At 39.8% G+C, this 24,513-nt stretch overlaps 3 protein-coding genes across 4 annotated transcripts in view; 1 reads left to right on the top strand and 2 right to left on the bottom strand.

Moving 5' to 3' along the window:
• TDRD12 (tudor domain containing 12) overlaps positions 1 to 15,586 on the bottom strand; it is a 38,785-nt gene extending 23,199 nt beyond the window's left edge. Inside the window, exons 1-13 of the mRNA XM_055726926.1 lie at positions 15,225 to 15,586; positions 12,811 to 12,848; positions 11,490 to 11,651; positions 11,040 to 11,176; positions 9,477 to 9,596; positions 8,013 to 8,068; positions 6,476 to 6,561; positions 5,254 to 5,452; positions 4,539 to 4,615; positions 2,895 to 2,953; positions 2,084 to 2,144; positions 1,108 to 1,212; positions 535 to 720 (exon numbers count right to left, since the gene is read on the bottom strand). Of these exons, the coding sequence (XP_055582901.1) occupies positions 535 to 720; positions 1,108 to 1,212; positions 2,084 to 2,144; positions 2,895 to 2,953; positions 4,539 to 4,615; positions 5,254 to 5,452; positions 6,476 to 6,561; positions 8,013 to 8,068; positions 9,477 to 9,596; positions 11,040 to 11,176; positions 11,490 to 11,651; positions 12,811 to 12,831 (1,269 nt within the window). The 5' untranslated portion in view covers positions 12,832 to 12,848; positions 15,225 to 15,586. The remainder of the gene's footprint in view (positions 1 to 534; positions 721 to 1,107; positions 1,213 to 2,083; positions 2,145 to 2,894; positions 2,954 to 4,538; positions 4,616 to 5,253; positions 5,453 to 6,475; positions 6,562 to 8,012; positions 8,069 to 9,476; positions 9,597 to 11,039; positions 11,177 to 11,489; positions 11,652 to 12,810; positions 12,849 to 15,224) is intronic.
• A 2,930-nt stretch (positions 15,587 to 18,516) lies between these two features.
• NUDT19 (nudix hydrolase 19) lies at positions 18,517 to 23,958 on the bottom strand. Its single transcript, XM_055726618.1, has 3 exons — positions 23,256 to 23,958; positions 20,944 to 21,151; positions 18,517 to 19,861 (listed from the first exon to the last, which is right to left on the bottom strand). The coding sequence occupies exons 1-3, from the start codon at positions 23,952 to 23,954 to the stop codon at positions 19,635 to 19,637; spliced, it is 1,134 nt and encodes a 377-aa protein (XP_055582593.1). The 5' UTR covers positions 23,955 to 23,958; the 3' UTR covers positions 18,517 to 19,634.
• ANKRD27 (ankyrin repeat domain 27) overlaps positions 22,832 to 24,513 on the top strand; it is a 60,297-nt gene continuing 58,615 nt past the window's right edge. The window contains exon 1 of one of the 2 annotated variants that reach the window (XM_055726615.1): positions 22,832 to 22,916. The gene's annotated coding sequence lies outside the window, so the exon portion shown is untranslated. Of the gene's footprint in view, positions 22,917 to 24,024; positions 24,146 to 24,513 lie in introns of those variants that run through there. The other variant, XM_055726614.1, reaches the window with a different exon arrangement.

Below are 24,513 nucleotides of genomic sequence, written 5' to 3'. Positions count from 1 at the left end.
TAAATGCAGATGTTACAGACCCAAGGAACCATACACAAGGTTACCCGGAGACAAAAAGGATGCATGCAGAAACATACAGTAAAAGGATAAAAAAATTTAGCAGAAGCATCTTGTCTTATTTGGGGTTGTACTAGGCAAGTTCCAGAGGTCCCTTACAACCTCAATAATTCTGTTTCTGTAATCCAATACAAGCTCAAAAATGAATTACAGTATTTAAAACTGCTAATACAAATTTTAATTTAAAGACTACGTAGTATCCCCTCAAAAACAAGAGTTTCATCAAGTATCAAAGCAATATGACATTAACCACTTTTTACATGTTACGTGATAAATAAGTTTTAAAATCCCACGCATGTGCAGTTCATTTCTGTAAGCCTCTAAGCAGAGGGCTTATATAAGCTGGCAAGCGTCATGAAGATACACTAATACCACATTAAATGTGTACATTCTAAACATTCACTATCTTTTGGATCATTATTCTACATCTGCACTTTAGAACAAAAAACCTGTTACTGCTCTAATATATATACATACTCCATTCCTGTTTGGCAAGGCTTTGTAGCAACTTTCCAACTGCAAAAATGTAAGAACTGGTGGAATATATAAGAGAGGATCATTTCCCTCATTTGAGATGACAACAACATCACATCCTCGAGCTACTGGCGGCCAGCAGTAAGATTCTGTGAAGTTAGGGCCTAAAAAATTTTTCCTAGTAAGTTCCTACAGAAAGAGAAATTAAGAGATCCATATGAAAAAAGTGTACTTGAACACTAACAAAACAAGACAAAACACAACACTAAGTGATTTAAAAGCTTTTGTCCGACTATATAATAAGTACACTTAACATGCAATATGAAAAAAGTTTCTCTGGGCTGAGAAGTTAAATTGTTTTATTAAAATTCAAATCCTATGACTTGTGGTAGTGGTTGATATACCAGAGCAAATGCATACAATTCTTCCAGCATCCCTCTGAAGCTTCATCTATTAAACCACATCAACAACCTCCTAGAGATTCCTCAATCAAAAGTAAGTATTACTGTACCTGAAGTTGGGGTACAATACTAGCCTTAAAAAGATATTAAGTGTAATATATTACATCAGCATTACCTTTTTCAGATCATCAAGAAGTGGTGCTGTTTCCAGAACTGATGATGGCTCAATTTTGTTGCTAAGAAACACAAGGTTTCTTTTTCCACTAAAACTTTGAAAACTCTGAAACCATATGACAAGCAGATGACAAAGGCAATACTTAATAAAAGGATTTTAGCTTACATATGACCCAAAAGCATTTATGGTACTTAAAAAAATGTTGTTTTGATGAAAAACAACTAAAGAGATTGCAAATAAATTTTGAATGTGACTCATACATACTGGTAAATTATACAGACCAGTGGCAAGACAAATATTTCTAGTATTTCTTAAAGTAACGTTTATCACGATTGCCTTAACACAACTGTCTTGAACCACTCGAGAGAATGCGCTCCATGTTCTACGTACAGCTAGCACTCAGATATGACAAAAATCAAAATACAATTTAAAAAGACTACTAGTAACATTTCCTGTGGTGGGTTGGCCTTGTCTCACAGCCAAGCACCCACACAGCCACTTGCTCACTCACTCTCACCTTCAAGAGGGATGGGGCAGAAAAAAAACAGGGAGAGTGAGCAAGAAGATTAACGGGTCAGAATACAGACACGGTTGCTACTGAACAATTACTGATGCACACAAGTCAGACTCAACTTTAGCTTAATTTGTTGCCAATTAATCTGTATGAGTACTGATTTGGTTATTGGGAAACAAAGAAACAAATATTTACACACCTCAAAACCCCCACCTTTTCTCCCCCATTCCCATACTCAACTTCACTCCAAACTCCTCCCTCCTTATAATCAATGCAGGTTATACTCTGTCTCACCACTGAGGCAACGAGCAGTGCAAGGCAGGGACTGCAGTCAGAACACAAGCAGTTTCTCCTTGTTGCTCCTTCCCTCTCATACCCCTGCAGCCCCAACACAACCAAATCCTTCCACATACACACAATACATTTGCACAAGAGAAGTTACATGATTTGCACTTGAAATACCTGCTGGTCATCTTCAATTATGCGTGTCTTCAGAGGATCAGGATTTGAGAACTGCTGGAGCCTGAGAAACATACAAGTATTAAATCCATCATAAACACAGAAGTAGCATGTAATTTATAAATACCGCCAGTATTTCAAAAATGTCACGAAGCAATTCACTTGCAAAATATTTCTGATATATCACCTACGCCAAGGAGGAAACCCCTCAAAAATGAAAGAAGAAATAAAAAAGTACCATTTTGAAATTAAATATTAGCTTTTAAGTACCCCAAAAAAATCCTAACGATTTTTTTTAACAAAGATAATTTGTGGGTTCCTCAGCTTTAGAAGAGAATCAGACTGGACTGTAGGAAAAAGGTTTCTTAAAAGTTTCAAAAAATGCAACAATATACCTTTGCATCAGTCAGAAGCCAAATTTAAAAACACTCCTTGGGTTTATTATGTACGCATCAACTGACATACAGCATAGTAAAAGCATTGCACAAATCCATTCATAGTCATATTTCATTAAGGTTGAAAACTTCGTAAGTAACACCCAGAACAAAATAAAGCAATGTAACCTGTTAAGTGTGCAGAAAAACACTTCACCACCACATCCCTGTTGTCAAGCTATTGTTTAGAAAGAACCGCCATTTTTGTACTCTGGATATCAACAGCTTCAAATTCCCTTCTTCCCCAAAAAACATGGGCATGCATTTTCTCTTATCCTCCACCCTTTTAGCTGCCTAAGCAAAGTAACTGGAAACATACCATAGCTCCCAATTTTCTGATTACCTAACCATTTAAAAATATTTAACTCACTGCACTGTACCTGTCTGTGTGGACTTCACCATTTTCCTTGAAAGGCAAACCTAGAATTGCTTTGGCAATCTAACAAGAAAAGATGAACACATTTTTAGCACTAAAATATTGTTTGAGAGAAACAGGAAAAATTATTTCTTCCATCCATTATAGAGCTGAAAGCGTGTTTCTTAACTAACTCTAGGATCCTCCAAATACTTTGAAGAATTTTGTACAAATTATAAGTTAGACTAAAGCAACATGATGAAACATACTTCAGAAATCTAACTTGTTACAGAACAGTATTTTCTGCAACATGATGAAACATACTTCAGAAATCTAACTTGTTACAGAACAGTATTTTCTCTCCTAATAATCAGGGATGTGACAAGAACAATTGCCCATGGTTATACATCTAATACAAGCCAATTAATCAGTTCATGGCCGCATCTCAAGCTATAGTCATAACTGGGGACCTGAGCTAGTATGAACACATACTGATTAGTTTTTAAACATTTCCATTTTTAAAACAAAATGAAGAAAAATCATGGAAAGCCTGCATGCCACAGACAGGAAGAAAACCAAAAACAGGTTACCCAGCTGCACACTTACAAAGACAATGCACATGAAGTTAAACTGAACAAACTGCAAATCCCCAGTGGAATAACCAGTAGCCGATGCTGGATCCAGAGTTAACCCAAAGGTATCTGGTTCTGAACAGGGTTCTAGTGTTCAGCATTAGTCACCAGCAATCAACAGGCATCACTTGGTCAAAGACTTGCATCACTCAAGTGGCTGGTAAAGGTAATTCAGCTGACTGTTTGCAGAAGGGTATAAAGGTAATTCTGCTCTGCTTCAGTAAGAATCCGCACTACTACTTTCACCATCATTCTCTTAAAAAATAAAGTATTACAGTTTAAGTTCGGGAGTGGCTGTCATCGTTCAGTTCTCAGCAGAGCTAAAACATAACTTCTGTAAAACTCCCTTTTTCCCCCTGACCTGACAGAAGTAGTTCCATTGCTATCATGGAAGCAAATTTCTCCTGTAAAGCGCCTAGCAGAAGAGAACATGGAATCTTTAAAACCATCATGATTACATACACTCAACAGTGATTATCTGCCTAGAACCTACCAATTCATTTTCCTTTCCTCTCATGCACATCCTAATAGCTCCAATTGTGCAATTGAGTACACAATTTAACACTCAACAATGAGTGCTGAACTTTTGAAAATGTTTCAGAAAAAAAAAGCAAGCCAAAAAAACCCACCCCAAAACACCAAACATAGCAAGAAATCAGGTTAGGTATTTAAAGTATTAGATGACTCAACAAATAAGATGACACTCCAATGAATGTTTACTATGGTACAGCATAACTATTTGGTTTTTGGGGAAACATTAAAATTCACATTTTTATATTTTCAGAAAACTGTGTAGTGTAGACAGTTATGATCTTCATAAACTATAGCAGAGGAGTGCAAATAATTTTTTTCCCCGCAGTTTAAAAAAAAAAGTTGAAATAGAATATTATTTTCTAACTATACCAAAAATTAGTGCAGTCCCCCAGATCTGTGTTACACAGAAGAAGCAGCTAGATGACTACGGCATTCCTAGTCTGTCCTACGTATGTTTAGTTTAGTTGCATCTTTGCCAATTTAATGCAAAATATAATACCTACAGGCACAGTATTTTCATTTATATCTGTACTTGACCTTTGGTATTTCTCTTCAAGAAAGGAACTGGAAACAGCAAGACCTAGAAAGGTAAGTAAAAAAAAAAAAATATGTAAAAACACATTTCTGATTCTCTGAACACATAAAAAGGCAGTATTTTTATTTACAGTGGGTTGCAGCTGACTTGCTTGTATCATTTCCTAATGGCAAAAAGAATAACCAAAAAAATTGTTATCTTTAAAACTATTTAAAGATAACTATGCAGATAAACTGAGTGAACAAGGATGAAGGATGGAAAGTTGCATACTTTTAAATTTAATCACTATAAACGAGACAACTCATGGTAAATGCTTGTTTTAAAGGTACCTCTGTTCAAATAAATCCCTCCAAACTCAAAAAACCAGTAATGCATCACTGATCAATGCCACAAGTGGTTTCAATACTATCTAATGCTAGTAAGCATATCAACAAATGCCTGTGTAACTCACACTCAGCCTGCCTTTGTCTTATAGTGTACAAAAAGCTTTACAGTATTCCTGCACTGGATGATTTGATTGGCCTTTATATAAAGTCTGACACATAAACCTCATTTGTTAGAAGGACATCATTTGATCCAATTATTGGATTCAAACATAGACAGCAGGTTCACATTCAATATATCCAATTACAGACACATGACACATTGCATGTATGATTGTTTCCAACACACATGGTTCTCACCTGTTTCAAGATTTGTTGACACCTTCTTCCGAAACAGCCCTGGCCTGAGAGCAAGTGTGGGATTAGCAATTTTCACTGGAAGTGACTCAAGATTCAATGATGTTTGGCTCTCCTGATAATCTGCAGAACTCCCTGTATTCTCTTTAGCTTCCTCAAAATGAGCAAAGTTCTTTGAAACAAGATCATCATTAACACATACCTAAAAAACCAAGGTCTTTATTAACCAGTATCAACAAGCAATAAGCTACATAACCACATACTTCTTTAGAATTCACATGAAGCTTTAAGCAACAGCAGTAAGACAAAAAGTGAATGCTTTCTGTAGAATATTAGCTCCAGTATAGGAAAGTCAGACATATCTTCCTGTATGTTCTCTAAACAGGTGTTAATTAGTTGGCAGTTTCACACTTCTGCCTAGAAGTTTGTACTCAATTAACTTTTTCTAAGCCCTAAAAATTAAAAAAAACTGTTAGTAAGTCAGACTGGTTTATTTCTTTGTGATTCAGTATGCATCATAATCTGGCAGAAAATTGGCTCAGAGATCAGTGACACTTGCCAACTGGGATTCTGAACTGAGAGAAGATATTTGAATTAATATATACCTTCAAAGTTACCGTCTATGGCAAAGACCACAGCTCTAGCAAAAAGCCTTGGTAAAGCATTTAAGTAGAAACAGTATCAAATAAATTCACTTGTGTCTACCATACAACTGCTTAAGTCTTAAAAGTAGCTACAGCAGAGATTTAGCACAAGTTGTACATTTTGGCAAGTGAAACTAGTTTGGGATTTTTTTCCCTCCCAAAGGTTTGAGGACTCTGTCTTACGCAAAAGTGTGAACTTCTGTTTATTTTTATAGTACTAAGCAACTGCCTTATTGAAATGTCTTTAAGAATGATACCACAAAAAAGTGGAAAAGTACACTAAATACTTCACTAAGTTGTCCGTCTGAAGTACTTGCTGGACTTCATTTGCTTGCCAAAACCTTCCAAAAAGAGGTTCACAAAGAAAAATGGGTTTCTGCCTCCTGGAATTCCTCCAGAAATTTACAAGCATCAGAAACATAAAATAAAACCTCTAGTAATAACAATTTTGCTTCTACTGTATCCAACGGAAATTTAAGTACTCACTTGGAAGTAACAATTTCCATTCTTAAACTAATCGTGAAGTTATAACTTAGATAGCAAAGTGCATTAATAGATCTATAGATATAAAAGTATCTTACCTTTTCATCTTTTATTGTCACATAAAGAAAAACATCAAATGTGTTATCTTCTATGGCACACAACTTGGCTTTCATTTGGGTACTTGCTAAATATAGTAAAACACAAGAACCAGTAAAAAGATTAAACCCTTATCAAATTATCAGTATTTTTCACTTGTACTTTCCAAGACAGACAAAAATAGAAATCACAATTAGATGTATAACCTATTTCTTTACAGAATTTAGTACAAATGTAGTAACTTTTAAATGAAACAAGAAAGTAAAATGGCAATAAAAACTTTAAAGTTACAAAAATAAAAAGTCGTCCTCACTCTTTGAGGGAAGATCAAGAGCTGAAACAGATTAATTACCTCCCCACACAAACTAGTCTTAGTTTGACACTAAAAGTCTTAGTTTATCTCAGTTAGGTCTTACAGACCTGACAATCTGTAGCACAAATGCATACTTCCCAAACTTGACAGAAGTTATATTGACACATTTGTACAGCTTGGTTAGGCTCTTCACTCAAGCAAACACAGCTGATAAAGGCCCTTTAGTAAATTCTGAAGCACTTTGCATACACTAATGATGTGCTAGCATTTAAAAAAGTAGGTATTACTACTTACAGCACAGTATGGGAATATCTATGAAATTAAGTTATGTGGTTTTTTGCTCCCTACTAACCTTTACCTTGCACAGTGATGCTTGGGGAGGGGCATAAAGTAAATAATGAAAAGTGCTGTGTCCCAGTTAATGTCCGAAATCATCACCCTAAAGTTCCTTCACTGCTTTCACAAACTCCTATCTCCTCCCCAAATACCTTTTATATGGGGTTTGTTAATATTTCCGAGTAAGCATGTAGGTAGTTTTTCTGGTAGAAGCATGTAAAGAAAATTAGAAAATCTCAGTAAAGGGCTGGTTTTCTAGTAAAGCCAAAAGCTGTCTCATACCAAAATAGAAGGCTTGATATGACAAAGACTGGATGACCTACTGAAATGCAAAACATGGGAAAAGACAAGAACAGACTGGAGAAAAAGCAGTTCTAGCTCACTAAATAACTACTTGAAGCTCAATCTATTTGTTAACAACTATAATCAAGATATTCTTCTTCTGAGCTGGTGCTTACATCCTTGTCAAAAAACAACTGAACAGGTGAACTCTAAACCAGATCCTGCCAACCGCTCTGCAAAACTTCAGAAACACAGCTGTGATTCTAATTCAAATACTTAAGCTAAATACACAGAAAGGCTCCACTGTTCAAAACAAATATTACATGCCTACTACCTTATTGAACTTGCACAAGAGCCAGACACCATCTAGTCAACTATCAAAATTTATGCAGCATGGAAGCCCACAACACGTAAGATGCGGCTCCACAAATACTTTTGCCTTAGTCAGTCCATACAAAAAGGCTTATGTAGCTCCTTTCCCTATTTTTAAAACATAACATTCTTAAATATGATAGAACATATGAACACAAGTACTGCATTTCCCTTAACAGTTTATTTTTCCCAAAACAGAAGTGCCAATTACCATTTTGTCAGAATGTTTTATTTACCTTTGAGGAGGTTTTGAAAATACCGAGTAGCAGCACTATCCCATCTTTTGGCTGGCCTAGGAAAAAAAACACAACACTTTATGCCACATAATCAAAAATTAAACCCGTAATTTTCTAAAAAACTTTGAATGCATGTGAAGTAATTATTTCAAGTCATGCTAAATCTAAAAAACTGCCCTAACTAGACACATTAGCAGAATCTTACTACTTAAAATGTAAATTCAGTCTTGATAATATTGTTTCAGCTCATCAATAAAATGAACTGATCAAAAATGACTGGATATTACTTTGTCAAGGTATGATGGTTAATACTATGGTTAGAAATGAAACAGAATAACCAAAAAAAAAAGCACCAATCCACTTGCAGAACATATGAATTAAATAGGTATTGAGCATTTTTGAATAAACGCTTAAACATTGAAATATTGGAGACCGATAGGTCTGTAGACAAAGATCAAGTTCACTCTTTACCGTCTTCTGCAACTTTAAGCATAAAAAAAAAAAGAATCAGATCAAGAGCATCATAAACAAAGTATGACAATCTACTACATTTTTCGATAATTCACAACAATGGCCTACTGAAGATGTACGCTATTCTTATCCAAACTATGCTAGTACTTGTTCTGTCAGAATACTGGAAGTCAAATACTATTTTCTTCTACCAAACAACAGTATAAAAAAAACCCCACAAACTGCCTGACCACATGTATGTAGTTTTGAATATTCTTTAATGACACAAAAAGTAGTTTTCTTGCTGTGGAGCCATATTGCCCAGTGATCTAATCATGTCCCTCTCAAGCTGGCAGGATCTTTGACAATAGCATCCTGGAACTCAAGGATACAAAAGCCTTTTTCTTTACCACCAGACTCCAATGAAAACCTTATTCAAGTCCTTCAAAACCACAGAGAGAAAAAACTAACAAGAATGTAAGGAAAGCACAACAGGAATCCAAAATACATCCAGAAAAAACAGAATGTGGAAAAACAATGCTACCTGTGAACACTATGGAACTTCAGCTAAAAACCCCAAACCCCAAACAAACAAAACAAAAAAAAACCCCACACCAAACCACCAAAACAAACAAAACAAACCCAAACCCCTATCAGGAGTAAGATGAGTGTCTAAGAAACAGCACATAAGGAAAGACTAGCAAAGAAGTTCATGGGCTAGTTAATCATGAAACACAGCTCTGGGATGATAGACAGAGGGTAAGAACTGCCAGAAACTTGTCTAAACATCCGAAGGATTTTAAATATGTATCAAAAGATTCAAACAGGTAAATAATAACCCCCCAACTGTTAAGAAGAAGTAAGAAAGCAGTTCTATTTAAGAAACAGGTTTTTTTCAAATCTGTTATCTTAAATTCTTCTTAAAACATAACCTGTTCTAAAAAAAAAATTCTGCAATAAAAATTTACACTTAAGAACTTTATGAATAGAATACATCTATTAAACTCTACTCACACTATCTTTGCAGTATCTTCAAAAAAGTCAACATGCAACGTCACTGGCTTTGTGCGATACAGTCTACACTTTTTTGCTCTATATGGGATCTGCATAAATGCTTCTGGTGCAACTCGAATGCTTAAAAACAAAATAGAAATAACCTCATTTTACAGAGCAGATTTTATTCTCTACAAGTCATTGGTCTCATACACATCCTTCTGATATCCTGTATCTGACAATGCAGCTCTTCCAGAAGTTTGGCTCCCACTGTGAAATACCCTAGAACCACTGTTTTGTTTCTCTCGCCAGGAGAGGTGCTACCAGGAGCAATTAGTGAACAGATTTGCTCTGGACATGAACATACTTCCTATTTACTTAAAAACTTTCTGATCCCTCACCACTACAGTTTGAAGTCTTTTCATGATATTTAGCCCTCATACTACCATATATGCTACCTGACACTGCATATTCCATTTCGTACTTATTACTTCTGTGTGACAAACCACATGTGATTAACACCCGCAAGAAGGAAATCTAATAAATATACTAAATTTCATTTGTTCTCATTCTGCTAACCAGCATTTATACTTTACAAAAGTTACAAAAGTTTACAAAGAGTGTTAATCTTATCCTTTATACTGGTTTGGTTGGAGACTTTCAATAACTAGCAAGACGCTGCATAGGGAGCTTTTAAGATCCATATATTTATCACCTTTGTTCAATCTTCTATTTTACAATGAAGAAGCAGTAAACCATACATTCACTTCTAGTTGAACATATTTTACACTCGGGGCATTATGAAGTTGTTTTCCAATACAGTGACAATCAATTTTAAACCATTATTTAAGATTTATTTTAGAGTATTTTAAATAAGCTTTCTTAATTTTGTGGAATACTACAAAAAAAAATTGGTGAAGCTTCTTGTACACAGAGTTGCTTATTTTATTAGAGAAATGAACTTTTAATCTAGCTAAGAGCTGGAACAGTTATTTTTTTTAGAACCGATTTTTCAAGATTTTTAGAAACAGTAGGTTTCATAGTGGTTTTATTAAAAACTCAGAACATGTGAAAACTCACTTTTTTTTTGCACCATGCCAAGACAGACTGCCAGCTTTTAGTAAACAAGCTAGTATACTGCAGTGGGAAAAAACCCACCTATTTGTGTCTAGACATCAAAAGCTGGTGCAGCAAGTGAAATCTTGCTTCCATACATGCTTTATGAATGATCTTCACTGCTTATAATTTTTTAGTGTATAATCACTTAATAGGGGAGGAAAGTATATATAAATAATGTTAACTGGAAATCATACATTGCAATCATAACAAACTGACATTATTTCTATTCCAAATCTTAAAAACCCGGAAAACTTCCAATAGAGAGCATATTGAAAAACTCAGGAAAGACTGGTTTGCACCCACACTTGCAAGAGCCTATCATATGGCTAGCAGTTTCTTGGGGACCCAACTCACACCTCAAACCAAAGCCTTGTCACTCGCAATCTAAACAAATCTTAATAGCATCTGTATGCATTACCTAACAAATACATCACAGTAACAGTGTCAAAAACCCCAAACACTTACCCTTCTGACTTAAGAAAAATGTATTTGGCATAATCTACAAGAAAACATTCTGTTTGATAATGATCTGTACAGTACTTCATTGACTTAATAATTGCTCTACACCAGCATCCGAGCTCCTCACTGAAAACCACACACATCTGAAAAAGAAAGAACAGGACAGCAGGTTCTTGTAAATGGAACAAGTTACACTCAAAGGCTTTTTAGAGGCAAGAATATAGTATTTACTATACAGCCCTCACTTTTTAAAATGCAAGCACTGCAGCTTATGTCGTGATTAAGTTTACAGGTAAGAAGGCATAACCCATATAGATGCCATTACTTATTTTTCCACATAGCACTATTAAAAAAAAAAAAAAAAAAGAGTATCAATGTGTTGCCTTGTGTACCTCACCCCCCAGCCAATGCAAATAACAGATTATTTCTATCTGCACAATATAGCAGTGATTTTACCTGGCCTTCTTCTACTACTAGTGGTTTTACTTCATCCACATCTTTGTAAGATTTATCATAGAACTGATTCATTTCAGCATTCAGGTTTTTATATTCTATTTCATCGACTATGTAAGGCCCACATCCTTTCATAGTAACCCAAAAGCAACTTGGGTCTTCAATCTGTGGCAAGGGATAGACAACAATAATAAACAGTATTAGCTCCTGCTAAAATGATAGGATGTTTTTAAGAACATCTGAGCAGCAAGTGTGAAAACAAAACTTAAAATCTTTAGGGAGGAACCTTAAAAATTAGCATACAGGTTAACAAGCAAAACTTCTTTAAACTTCAGACCATTAGTTCATTAAATGAGTTGTCAGCTTCCAAGTTTCTTTAGCACTGTAATTAATGGCAAATGCAGTCAAAAAGGTAGTAGCATTATTTAAAAAGTTAGTTAAACCAAACAGTGGGTAAAGTGCAAAGACGTAAAGCTTTACTTCCACGTTGTCCTCAAGAAGTTATGTATAAAAACCCCAAAATACACAATGAACCCCACAATGGGCTTTTCATCATGATCAGAGAGTCTACGCGACAGTTTCTTTAAAATGAGGTCATAGCATTCTGCTCAGCCTTTGTAAGCCTTTATATACCAGTCATTGTGGGTTAACTCCAGTAGGCAGCTAATCTCCACCACCGGCTCCCTCACTCCCCTGCAGTGGGATGTCTAAGAGAACTGGAATGGTAGAGTGAGAAAACTCATGTGTTGACATAAAACCAGCTGAATAGGTAAAGCAAAAGCTGCACATGCAAGCAAAGCAAAATAAGGAATGCATTCACTGTTTCCCACTGGCAGGCAGATGTTTAGCCATTCCCAGGAACACAGGGCTTCATAACGCTGACTTGGGAAGACAAATTCGATAACCACAGACATGCCTCTTTCCTCCTCCTCCTCCTTCCCCACAGCTTTTACTGCTGAGCATGACATCATATGGTATGGAATATCTTTGGGTCAGCTGTCCTGGCTGTATTCTGGGAAAATTATTTTTCCATGATCTCTGGTGGAATTCAGTAGAATCTAGTACTATACTATACTCAAATTATTTAAGATTATGTTGAACATTTTCTATTTTACATTTTAGCTGCATCTCTACTGACCTCTTTTGAGATTAAACCAATCTAAACATCTAAAGAAAATGATGAAACTTATATAATCCATATATGACCCCAAATGTGTAAGAAAGCACTGCTGAATGGAAATACAGAGGCTTCGTCTTATCTGTAAATGTGACTTTCAGAGTTGCATTGAAACAAACAGCAATCCTTTAAAAAAAGCCAGCATACCTCTAATACCGAGACTTCCATGTTTCCCAGCTACACTACTGTAAAAGAACAACAAACATTTGATTAACCATTTTTAAAGCTGTCATTTGTTTTGAAGCATAGAGCGTACACCTAAAGCAAGCCTACAGATTTTTTCTACTTGTCTCTGGAGTACTCATCTGAACAACTGATTTATATGTATTAAAGGGTTCAAACCGGCCTTCTTAATGAGGCACTGTGTTAAAACCTAATTAAGATTTGTCATCCACACTTATTTACATACAACCACATCAATTTTTAGTACACTAAAGCACAGATGTTATCCTCAACCTACTTACAGTATATAGCTGCTTATCTTATATTGAAAGGCCACCAGAAATAGGCTGACTGAACAAGAGCTACTACAACCTATCTCCATGACCAAACACACAGAAATACCAGCGGGAAATACTTACATCATTAAAAAAACCCTAAACCCTAACACAAAATTAAGAGTCATGACCTTAGCAAAGAATTTTAGCATAACCAAGATTTTTACCAGTATTTCACATTACTTTAACCTGCAATGGTACGTATCACACCTAGAAATTACAATGGACTAATAAACTACTTACAACCTGCAGTAATTTGCATTTTGCATTGGCACAAACCAGATCATCGTATCATCACTGCAGTGCCTACTTAATACCTAAAAGAATTCACACTGGAAGCAGGTGCCTAATAAAATGTTTCAGGAGAGCAAAGTCAAGACACTGGCTTCCAAACCTAGTATTGAACAAGTAAGAAGTGAAACAGATACACTATGATTGTAACTAGCAACATGTTTTGCTGAAAGATAGTATTAATTATTCCCAGTTTGATACTACCATGAAACAGCTGAAACTATTTAAGAAGCTTTACCTAACCCCATATGACACAATCATAAATCCAGGTTACATTAAAGTCTTAACATCACACTATAAAATAACATGAGATACATAGTACTGTGTTAGATGCTTTAAAAATACACACTTTTATTTCAGGAATAATGTGTGAGAGACATAAGTAACATCTCCCAATCTCTCAGTTTGAGAAGTGCAAACCCAGCGAGCAACCTATCACAGTATCAAGGACAAAGCACACCCATGCAGAAGGCCAGCTTTCCTAATAGAGCCCAAACCCCAACATACGCTTTTGGTTATTAAGAACTAACTAAGATACAAATGTCTACAAAAATCTCATGCCTAACACGAAGGATATTTACCTTGTAAAGATGCAAAAGACCACTGAACACCCCACCCCAAAAGGCTACCTCAAGAAGGTAACAGAAGACAACAGGCCGCCTCCCGCCCCTGCAACACAGGCCCCATACAAGAACTCCTACAAAAAACACCTATCTCACTATCCCGGCCTCGCTCCCTCTTACTCCACATAAAAACCCCACATCTAACAGGCACAGCACATGCGAAGAAGAGCACAATGAAAGGCAAAACAGTATTAAGCAACTGGGTTTTGCTTTATACCCCCCACTACCTCCCTCATGTTCTACCTCAATTTCATACTCTTCCTCATTACAATAACCCCCCTAACCTTAGCCACGGTCACAACAAACAAACAAAGACACCCATCCACACATACCAACCCTGAAATACCTCTCTGCAACGCTCCTTAGAAGCTTCCAGAATCGAGCGCGGCCGCGCAGGCCTGGGCCGCCCGGGGTGGGGCGCTTTGCTGCGCAGGTGCCGAGCCGCGCTGAGGGGCCGCCGGGCGGCTGGCGGCGGTGAGGGACAGCCGGCTGTGGGAGCGGGGTTAGCTGACGGCAGCGGTGCGTTCTCCACTCTTTTACGTGTATTCTCGTGGCAAACGAGCCTTCAGTGAGAGTTCTGCCTCTGGGCTGTTCCCGCTCCAGGCCCCAAGGGGCCAGACCCACCGCGCGGTGCCGGCGGTGCCTCAGCCGGAGGGCGGCCGGGGCCGGGCGGGAATGGCGGGGCGGCTGGAGGGCTGGGGCTGTGGCGGTGCCTTCCCGGGGCCGCAACCCGCACCGAGAGGCGAGAACGGCCAGGGCTGCTGCAGCACAAGGTTTTCGTAGAGGACGCGTAATCTGCAGTGTATCACGTTTTTGAAAGGTGTGTAAAATCAGGTAAACGAGGAGAAAGGGCGCCTGACACTTCCCTATTGAGCTCTGCCAGGCTGCTTAAATATGTGATAAACACAGTTATAATTCATGCCAAAAATAGAATGTAGCGTGATAAGTGTAATTTGTTGTACTCTGTGTAAATCTAAAACCTATATCACAATTGTAATGAATGGGCGCGTGTGATTCTCCTTTGGGACAATGTAAAAGCTCCCCCTTCCCCTGAGGCAATCGCTACTTAGAAAAGCCCGCCAAAGGAGACAAAGACGCCGAGACTTTGAAAAGCGCGCCAAAGAAGAGCCAATAGGAGGAGAAGGCGTACCCTAACGACCCAATGGGGAAAGAGCAGGACGAACATCCGGCAAGCCGCGATTGGTCAAGATCCTGCTATAAAAGACGCTGCTTTGAGGACTCAGGTGTGCGTGTGGTGGAACTAATTGAGTTCTCTGCGCACTCAGCGCAGTTTTTCCTTATTGTTTCTCAACCTAAATTGATTGAACCCAAAATAAAATTGTTTTAATTGCTACCGTTTATAACAAATACATATGTATCCCCAACAGCAAGCGGCTGTTGTGTCTTACAGCATTTAGAGCCTATAGAAAATGTTCACTTTCACATCTCGAGCTCTGTGATAAATCAGCTACTTCTCGGTTTTTTTTTCTTAAATCACTGCTGAGTATTACCCTTTCCATTCAGGGTTTAACAAAAACAAATTAAAAAAAAAATTGTTTCAGGCCTGATTTAGTTTTGTACAAGGCTGCATAGACAAGGTGCTAGCCTGAGAGAAGGGGATGAAACATGCAGCTGGGAAATAAAGCCCACCTCTCTGGGCAGAAGCCCATGCTGAAGAGTGGCTCAATATTTTGAAACTACAGCTTTGATCATCAATATTTTCTAACGTAATGTTAAAAGGCATTTACCCTATGTATAGTCCAAGCCATTTATGCTTGCTTTTATCAATTGTCACCACTTTCTGTGTAAAATAATATATTTGTGTTACTTTTTTTAAAAAATTTTGTTACTTTTGTCCTTTGTCCTTCAAGCTCCCCCTACTGGACTATTTTGGTTTTGTTGGTGGGGGAAAAAAAACTTACAGGAGACCATCAAAGATGGAGGCAGACTGTTCACCTAAGATAGGGATTTAGTTTTGAAGTAACTTTTTGACACACAGAAAAACTTATATTAGAATTAAAGGCATAATGTACAGCAACATGCAGGTGTGTAAAAACTGTAAGAGTCTACCCTGTATCTAGGTTGCTGAGTAACATCTTCCCTAAAAATATTTTCTAATAACTACTCTCTACGACAGAAGTAAACCGCTAGAACAACCATAAGGTACAGAACAACAACAAAAAAAAATCATCAAGGAAGCTCTGCAGAAACTATGAAAGACTATATTCCAAAATCAAAGCTATTGCAGATGATGTGATTTCTTAATTTTTTGTATTTTATCTATGTATTTGAATTCATGATCTCGAGGGATATGGGCCACATAAAGAGTAAACTTAAGACCCTGAGTGTTAGGAGAGTGAACTTCCAGTTGTTTTAAGAAACTAGTGGATGGGAGCCCCTGGGAAACTGCTGTCAGTGATAAATGACCAGAAGAGAGCTGGTAGCTCTTTGAGGATGTTTTTCTTAAAGTACAAAAGCTCTTGATTCTCATGAGTAAGAAACCAGGCGAGGAAAGCAGGAGACCAGCAAAGCTGAGTAAGGCCCTTCTGGTCAAACTGAAGTGCAAGAAAGAATTGCATAGGCATTGGAAGCAGGAATATGCATCCATAGGGAGGAATACAGGGATGCTGCCTGGGCGTATGGGAATGGGATCAGGAGAACTGAGGCACAGCTGGAACTAAATTTCGCACGGGATGTGAATAATAATAATAAGAGCTTGTACAGGTATGTTGGTCAGAAAGGGGTAACTTAAAACATGTACATCCTTAATCCCCCAATAGAGAAGATGGGAGATCTAGTGACAGTCCACATGGAGAAGGCTGAGGTACTGGCAATTTCTTTGCCTCAGTTTTCACTGGCAATCACTCTTCCCACATCTCAAGTTCCTGAACCTCAAGGTGGGGGAATAAAGTGCCTACTGTTGTAGAAGAACAAGTCACAGAATCACAGTGTGGTCAGGGTTCAAAGGGACCTCTGGCTATCATCTAGCCCACCCCTCTGCTAAAGCAGGTTCACCTCAAGCAGGCTGCACAGAGTTATGTCCAGATAGACTTGGAATGTCTCCAGAGACAGCCTCTCTGGGCAGCCTGTTCCAGTGCTCTGTCACCCTCAAGTTAAGCAAGTTCTTCCTCATACTCAAAAAGAACTTCTGTTTCAGTTTGTGCATTGTCCCCTGTACTGTTGCTGAGCACTACTGAAAAGAGCCTGGCCCTGTCCTTTTGACACTCACCCTGAAGATATCTGTAGACACTGGTAAGATCCCATCAGTCTTCTCCACGCTCAACAGGCCCAGTTCTCCCAGCCTTTCCTCATAAGGGAGATGCTCCCGTGCCCCAATCATCTTTGTAGCCCTCCGCCAGGCTTGCTCCAACAGTCCTATATCTGTTGTTCAGCCCAACAACTTTATTGTTGCCTTTTAATACTTGAACGGGGGTTTGTAAGAAACATAAAAAGAGACTTTTTACCAGGGGCTGTAGTGAATGCACAAGGGGTAATAGTTTTTTAAGTAAAAGAGGATAGATTTAGATTGGATATATGAAAGACATTTACAGTGAGGGTGGTGAGACACTGGAAGAGGCTGCCCAGAGAAGCTGTGGACACCCCATTTCTAGAAGTGTTCAAGGCCAGGCTGGATGGGGCTTTGAGCAGCCTGGTCTAATGAAAGATGTCTCTGCCTATGGCACCAGTCTTGGGTTAGATGATCTTAAAAGGTCTCTTCCAGACCCAACCACTCTATGATTCTATTACCGATTATCACAGGGTACTCTTTTAAGCCTCTGCCTGCAGGAACAGAACAGAGTAGTTCATCATTGTTGCTAAACAACAAGAATCAAATAGGAATAGTTTTGCAAGTGTTTCTCTGCCCCCGTTTCCTGGGCTGACAGAATAACCTTAATTTGCTGCATTACTAGCTACCAGGCTCTACACTGATGGTGAAAAGATCAACCAATACCACATCTTTATCACTACTGTATCTTGTTAAATTTGTTAACTTTTAAAACAGCCTAGCAATACTTGAATGATGTATTTTGCCTGTTATTCATAAATAACTGAATCATTTTGAAGCCAAGATATTTGTTACTGTAGATGCCACAAATATGATATTAAGCGTGCCTTTCCCTCTGGTCTTCCTAGTACTACGGTGTCTGTATTAATCTCAGAAAACTAAAAATCATGTAAGACAACCATACACGGTACTTTCTTTGCTTCCTCTCCTCTCTGTTTTAATTACCCTTTTGTCTTCATGTTCAGAAGTTAGCCAGAATATTCTAAAAGACATACTATACTGCATAATATACAGCATACATAATACACCACTTCACATGATCCATGTTTAGCAGAGGTATACAAATTTCAACAAAGTCTGCAAAACCAAGAGCAATCTGAGCATGTTCAGAGAGAAGAGACACTTTTCCAATCAAAATGAATGCTACAAACCGATGTAATGAAAATGTTGCAGAAGGTTTTAATTGAAATACAGAACAAAAGCTGAAACAAAGCTTTCTGAACAACTTTACTGGCTAATCTCAAGTCATCATTCATTCTTCTTCCAGATAAAGAATTTGCACCACTGCTCCATTTGCTTCACTTACTGCACAAAAAAAAGACAAAACCAAACAAACAAATCCAAAACAAAAAAGCAAACAGACATCATTCCCCTGAAGTTCTTACATCTCATATATATTTAGTAAAGTAATGGAAAAGCAAAATGTCAGATACTGAAATACAGAAGTGGCTGTTTCCAAGGCAGTACATTGTTCCCTGAAGTCATTGGTATCTTTTTGGAGCTAAACAATTTATTATTTCTTTTTTTTAAAAAAATGCTAACAGCTTGAAGATAAAAGTTATCATGAATAAAATGCATGTTGTGAATGCACTCAATCTGATAGATGACTTAGTTTGTCAAAATGATTGCTACCTTTGAAAATTGTGAGGTTTTGAATAATTACCATTAGTAGAAATAATTAAATATAAACATTTACTTTTTAGATTTAGCAAATAAATCTCTATATACACATATACACTGATTTTCCCAAAGTCAAAGAGGATAGACTGGGAGATGTCAGCAGATAACGGAATGGCAGATTTCATCCATTTCTAGACACACATTACAGCTTCTAATGGGTAACTTTAGGAAGCGTAGCAGAAGAATTCTTCAACACAAAATATACCTGTTTTGAACATAATACATACTTAAATTCTCAGTGAGAAGAGGACCTGGGTGACTCAACAGACTGGTTTTGCAGCATATTCTGCAATTAGTATGTAAGTGGAATAAGGTGGTAATGGTTAATTACCATCAAATGACATTTAAGTTAATCAATAATTAAGTTGATGTTTATGTTAAATTTTCAGTGGCCTCTAAACATTTTAACTGGCACAACTTTTTTGTTTCAAAGACACAAAGAATTAGGTACACATAAATCTCAAGGCACACACACAAAATGCTTTGGTAGGACAAAGGAATTTTTTCCTGACTTTTTGGCAACAGTTAGAAAGGATCAAATCCACTGTGAATATGTATGTAATTAAAAATATTCTAGCTTTAACCAAACAGATGTTACAATCTGCTATTGTAATTTGAGCAATCAGAGTTCATCATCAATGGATTCTTGTGTTTATATTTTGCTTGAATATTAACATAGACAGCAAGATTGTTGATGTTTTTTATTACTATCCTGTGAAATATGCTACCCTCTTTCATGAGATCGTCAACCTTCTTTTCTGTTGACATGATTATTTTCCTTTCTCCTGTATAATCTGGGTCTTCTGGATATAACTCATCTCCTGGGGGTGGAAAAAGAAGTTTTAGTTATACATTGCCTACCTTATTTTTCAGCCTTTTGACTGAGTGACACTAGCAAGTATTTATCACGACATGAAACTCAGCGGAAATGTATTTCACAATACAAAAGTAAATCGCCTCTAAACATCTTCAGATTAAATGGTAAAGCCATAAATTTCTGAAGTGTCTGTCAGTGACACTGTAGGGCACATTTGAAGTGTTGATTTCAATGTTCCAATGCTCCTGATAATACTGATATGCTGTAATTGGTCAGAGTTTATATAATAGCTGGAGAATAAGACAAATACTTTTCCAAGTGTATAAGCATACACTACAGAAGAACTAAGAACAGAAACTTATTTTCTTTTGCTTTGGTGAAGAAAACTGTTTTGCCATATAAATGCACGTTACTCTTGTGCAAGAGTGCTAATATACCACAAATACAGAAATTCTAGAGGTCAATTGCGACAAAAAGCAGAAAGCATCATGAAAAGAAAACTAAAGCAGCAGAAAATAATGAATCATATGCGTAGCTTTTAAAGAGAAGGAAAAAATGTACATGGTTATGAAATGAGAGAGACTGAAGTAGGAGAAAGGGTGGGAAGAAAATGAATTGCTGTATTTTTTTTTTACATCACTGCCCTATCACTGCAGTTGCAAAGACTGGATACTGCAGCTGTGCTTGATCTACTTGTCCTTACAAAGACAGTCAGGTAACCTGAAGTAAATGAGAATTTCTACTGAAAAGGACTAAATAGGAAGAGTTCCAATACATCCTTCAGATTAAAAAAGAAGTTGAAATCCTAGAATTTCTTCATAAATAACAATACTAATGGCAGCCATATGACACAAAGAGATTATAAGTATAGAAATAACTGTGCTGTCTGAGTCAGTAGCTTGTCTCTGACAGCAGCCATTATTAACTGTGTCAAAGGAGGAAGCCAAACAGCTGGAAAAGCATGCAGTAACTTGACTTAAAAGAATATTTTCCTTACAGTTATAGACTGCTTATGTCATGTGGCTTGAATACATATCAATTCCCAAATTTCTACATATCTAAAAGAACCTTTATCTGTTTTCTTACCTGGCAATAGCTGAATGTAGCCATCTGAGGCAGCTAACATCACAGGCATCCAACGTTCACATCCCTCTAGAGCTCGCTCAGAGCTGAACTTGTGTAACTCTGAGAGTGAAGAGAAGTTGCACAGCCTACACAATTCATAGAATTGAGGTGGAACAAGCCATAGTTCTTGAGATTTAAAACGTTCAATGGCTTCTGGAGGTGATGACCACTGTAAGATGAAAACAAGCCTTGAAATAATAGTTTCATCAGCACATGGAAAGTATCACTCTAACCTTTAAAAGCCATTAGCAAGGAAGTCTACAGAAAAAAAGCTTGCAACAGTCCACATTTTCAGAACACAAGAAAAACCATGTATAAACTATACCAAAATACCAACACCGAAGAAATTTTTTTAAAACTGAAAAACATTAGAAATCCATCAAAATTACTCTTCTTCCTATAAAAATAAGTAAGGTTTTATTTTACACACAGACATGTCAAGTTTGGAAACTGAGACTTGTTTTAGGGGCCTGACTAGAAGTCTACTAGAAACCAACAGAAAACCATAAACTCAATGTGAACTCAGTTACCAGAGGTTGCTACTGATGCTTCAAGAATCAGAAGTACCTCTAAACATCTGCTTCCTATAACATTGTTTTCACAGTATGAACACCCAGCTACTTATGCTTAAACATCATGTTCTGCGTATTTAAAACCATTGGTAATCTTCACTTCATCAGACATGGTGCGTTTGCGAATACACGTGGGCATAACTGCTAAGATCTACTGCAGATGCTTATTAACAAAATTGTAACAAACATGAACTCTTTCCAAGATAAGATCTCAGGGACTTTTAAATTTCTGTAGCAAGACCTGTTACAAAAAATAAATAAATAGAGAAATCAGCAATAACAAAATTGTTAGGCGTCCTGGTTTCAGCTGGCACAGAGTTAATTTTCTTAGTAGCTGGTGCAGTGCTGTGTTTTGGATTTGATGTGAGAACAATGTTGATAGGACACTGATGTTTTTAGTCATTGCTGGGTAATGCTTATACTAAATCAAGGACTTTTCGGTTTCTTGGGCTCTGCCAGCAAGAGGGCTGGAGGAGCACAGGACATTGCGAGGGGACACAGCCAGGGCAGGTGACCCAAACTAGGCAAAGAGGTATGCCATGCCATATGACATCATGCTGAGTATATAAACTGGGGGAAGAAGGGGGGGGACACATTTGGCATTAGTCTTCCCAAGTAACTGTTACACGTGATGGAGCCCTGCTTTCCTGGGGATGGCTGAGCACCTGCCTGCCGAGCCGATGGGAGGCAGTGAATGAATTCCTTGATTTGCTTTGCTTACATGTGTGGCTTTTGCTTTATCTATTAAGTTGTTCTTATCTCAACCCTCGAGTTTTACATTCTTTTCTCATCCTCCTCCCCATCCCTCTGGGTGAGGGGGAGTGAGCAAGCGGCTGCATGGGGCTTGGTTGCCAGCTGGGTTTAAACCACAACATTAAGTAAACTTTTACAGAACCGTCTGGTTTCTCATCTACTTCTAACTTGATTTCAGACTTCACAGCATTCTAGAAATATGTAAGGACCCCAATGCACCTGACCCTGAGCTGTCTTTAAGAAGTTTCTTCATGAAGTTTTTAACTTTTACCCTCTCCAATTAAAAAAATCTATCAATATAGCTCCAAAAATTGTTTTCATAATACAGTTTCAACAAGTTTGTACGTCACTTAAAATGAAACAAAACAAAACAAAAAGTGACCGTGAAAGACAAAAATTACTAGCAGCTCTTGCAGCCCTGGAACACGCTGTACGTGGCATCTCTCCAAGCACACTGAACGCGAAGGGTAGAACGACAACACTGTCGATGCTGCACGAATGAATGTATACAAAGTGTTTACTTGTCATCCACCCGCGAAAGACAAAGTAATTCAAGGTGGCAATGATCTGACGCGACAGGAGCCTGTGCCTCAGAACTCCGGGCTGCAGGTTTGATTGCGGGGGAGGGAGAAGGGGCGCGCGGGGGAGGGAGCGGCACCACGAAGGGGGATGGAAACTCCCCTCCCTTTTCTCGCACCTTAAGGGAGCGTTATGGGGACGGCCAGAGAGCTGGACCTTTGTTCGACTTCTCAGTCTGCACCGGGAGCGGGCTCGGCGGGCTCCCTGAGGCAGGGGCGCTGGAGGCGGGCGCTGGGGGGGCGCCCCCCGCCCTTGCTGCCGCCGGAGCGCTCGTACGGCCGAGCCGTGCCGCGCCCCACGAAGGAGTGTGGTGAAGCCCAGGCGCCTCCTGCCGTGGCAGCCCTGCGGCGCGGCTGGAGGGGCTCTTACCAGGCAGGCTGTCACCTCCTGGTCGTCCTGCGAGGTGTGCGGCGGCTGCTTCTCCAGGCAGCACAGGTAGAACGCCGTGTCATAGCGCCGGCCGCCGCGCCCGGCCCTGCCGACGGGGGTCAGCCAGTTGCTCCACTCCTGCAGCGCCCAAATATTGGGGACGCAGCGGAGGTGCCGGCACAGCTGCAAGAAGCAGGCCGGGTCCCGCCGCACCCGGCGCCGCCACTCGCCCAGCTCCGCGGCCGGGGGCAGGCGCTCGGCGGGCAGCGGGGGTGCAGGCCCGCCGCCCGCCGCCGGCCCGCGCCCCGGCACCAGCAGCAGGATTCCCGCCTCCTCGAAGGTTTCCCTGATAGCGCAGATGCGGAAGGCCACTTCCCCCGGCAGCGGCGAGCCCAGCCGCTCCCGGTCGGTGGCGAAGAGCGGGGCCCGCCTGCTGCCGGGCGGCGGCGGCCTCACGCGGCCCAGCCCGCACCGGGGCGCGGCGGGCAGCAGCGCCAGCCAGTCCGCGGAGAAATCCGCCGCCTCCGCCAGGCCCCCCGGGAAGACGTGGGCGCCGGGCGCGAAGCCGCTGCGGGGGCTCCGCTGCAGCAGCAGCACCTCATAGTCAAAGGGGCCGAGCGGGGAGCGCGGCAGCGCCGGCGCGCCCGCCGCCAGCAGCAGCGTGGCCGCTTCCCTCCAGTGCCGCAGCTGCGGGTTCATCGTGAGGGGCGGCGGCGGCCGCTTGCACCGCCGCCTGGGCTCCCGGAGGAGCCACTGCACCGCCGGCAGCGGGGGGCAGGCCGCGGCGGACAGGAGCCCCGCCGCCGGCTGGGGGCCGGGCCCGCCCCGAGGCGCGGTGGGATGGCGGCCTGTCAGTCAGCAGCGCCTCGCTCCCCGCCGGCCGTAAGCCGGTAAGTAGCGTCCTCAAAGGGCAGGAGCTTCAGCCAGCGCAGAGGGTTTACAGGCGTAGGGCGAGCGGCTGAGAGAAACGAGGCGACGGCTTTCAGCTTACTTGCAAAGCTATGGCTTGGAGTGGGTTGCGCTTCCTGAGGTTTCATAGCGCTGAGTGTATTTACAACGTGACAAGGTGTAAACGTTGAGTAGCTACTTTGCACCCCGCAGTCTTCCCCAGTACTGCTGAAAGGGCTGTACTTACAGCCCAGGAATCAGCCCAAGGTCAGGAGCTGAGGGCTTGGGTTTGTCACTAACACTGCTGCTGACCCGCCAGCTGGCCTCGCCGAAATCCCCTTATCTCTATTCCCTATCGAGGCACATGGAT

This window comes from Falco cherrug, chromosome 14 (assembly GCF_023634085.1).
Source record: "Falco cherrug isolate bFalChe1 chromosome 14, bFalChe1.pri, whole genome shotgun sequence".
In the NCBI taxonomy this organism is placed as follows: domain Eukaryota; kingdom Metazoa; phylum Chordata; class Aves; order Falconiformes; family Falconidae; genus Falco; species Falco cherrug.
Note: the sequence above shows the minus strand (reverse complement) of the source record. Positions and strands in the feature narration are given on the sequence as shown.

Bases quoted from the DNA above. Each gene is read 5' to 3' on its own strand.
- NUDT19 (XM_055726618.1), bottom strand. From the start codon at position 23,954: ATGAACCCGCAGCTGCGGCACTGGAGGGAAGCGGCCACGCTGCTGCTG. The intron at 21,152-23,255 runs GTAAGAGCCCCT...TTCATCTTACAG, and splicing joins AGGAGGTGACAGCCTGCCTG to TGGTCATCACCTCCAGAAGC. The intron at 19,862-20,943 runs GTAAGAAAACAG...TTCCACCCCCAG, and splicing joins CTACATTCAGCTATTGCCAG to GAGATGAGTTATATCCAGAA.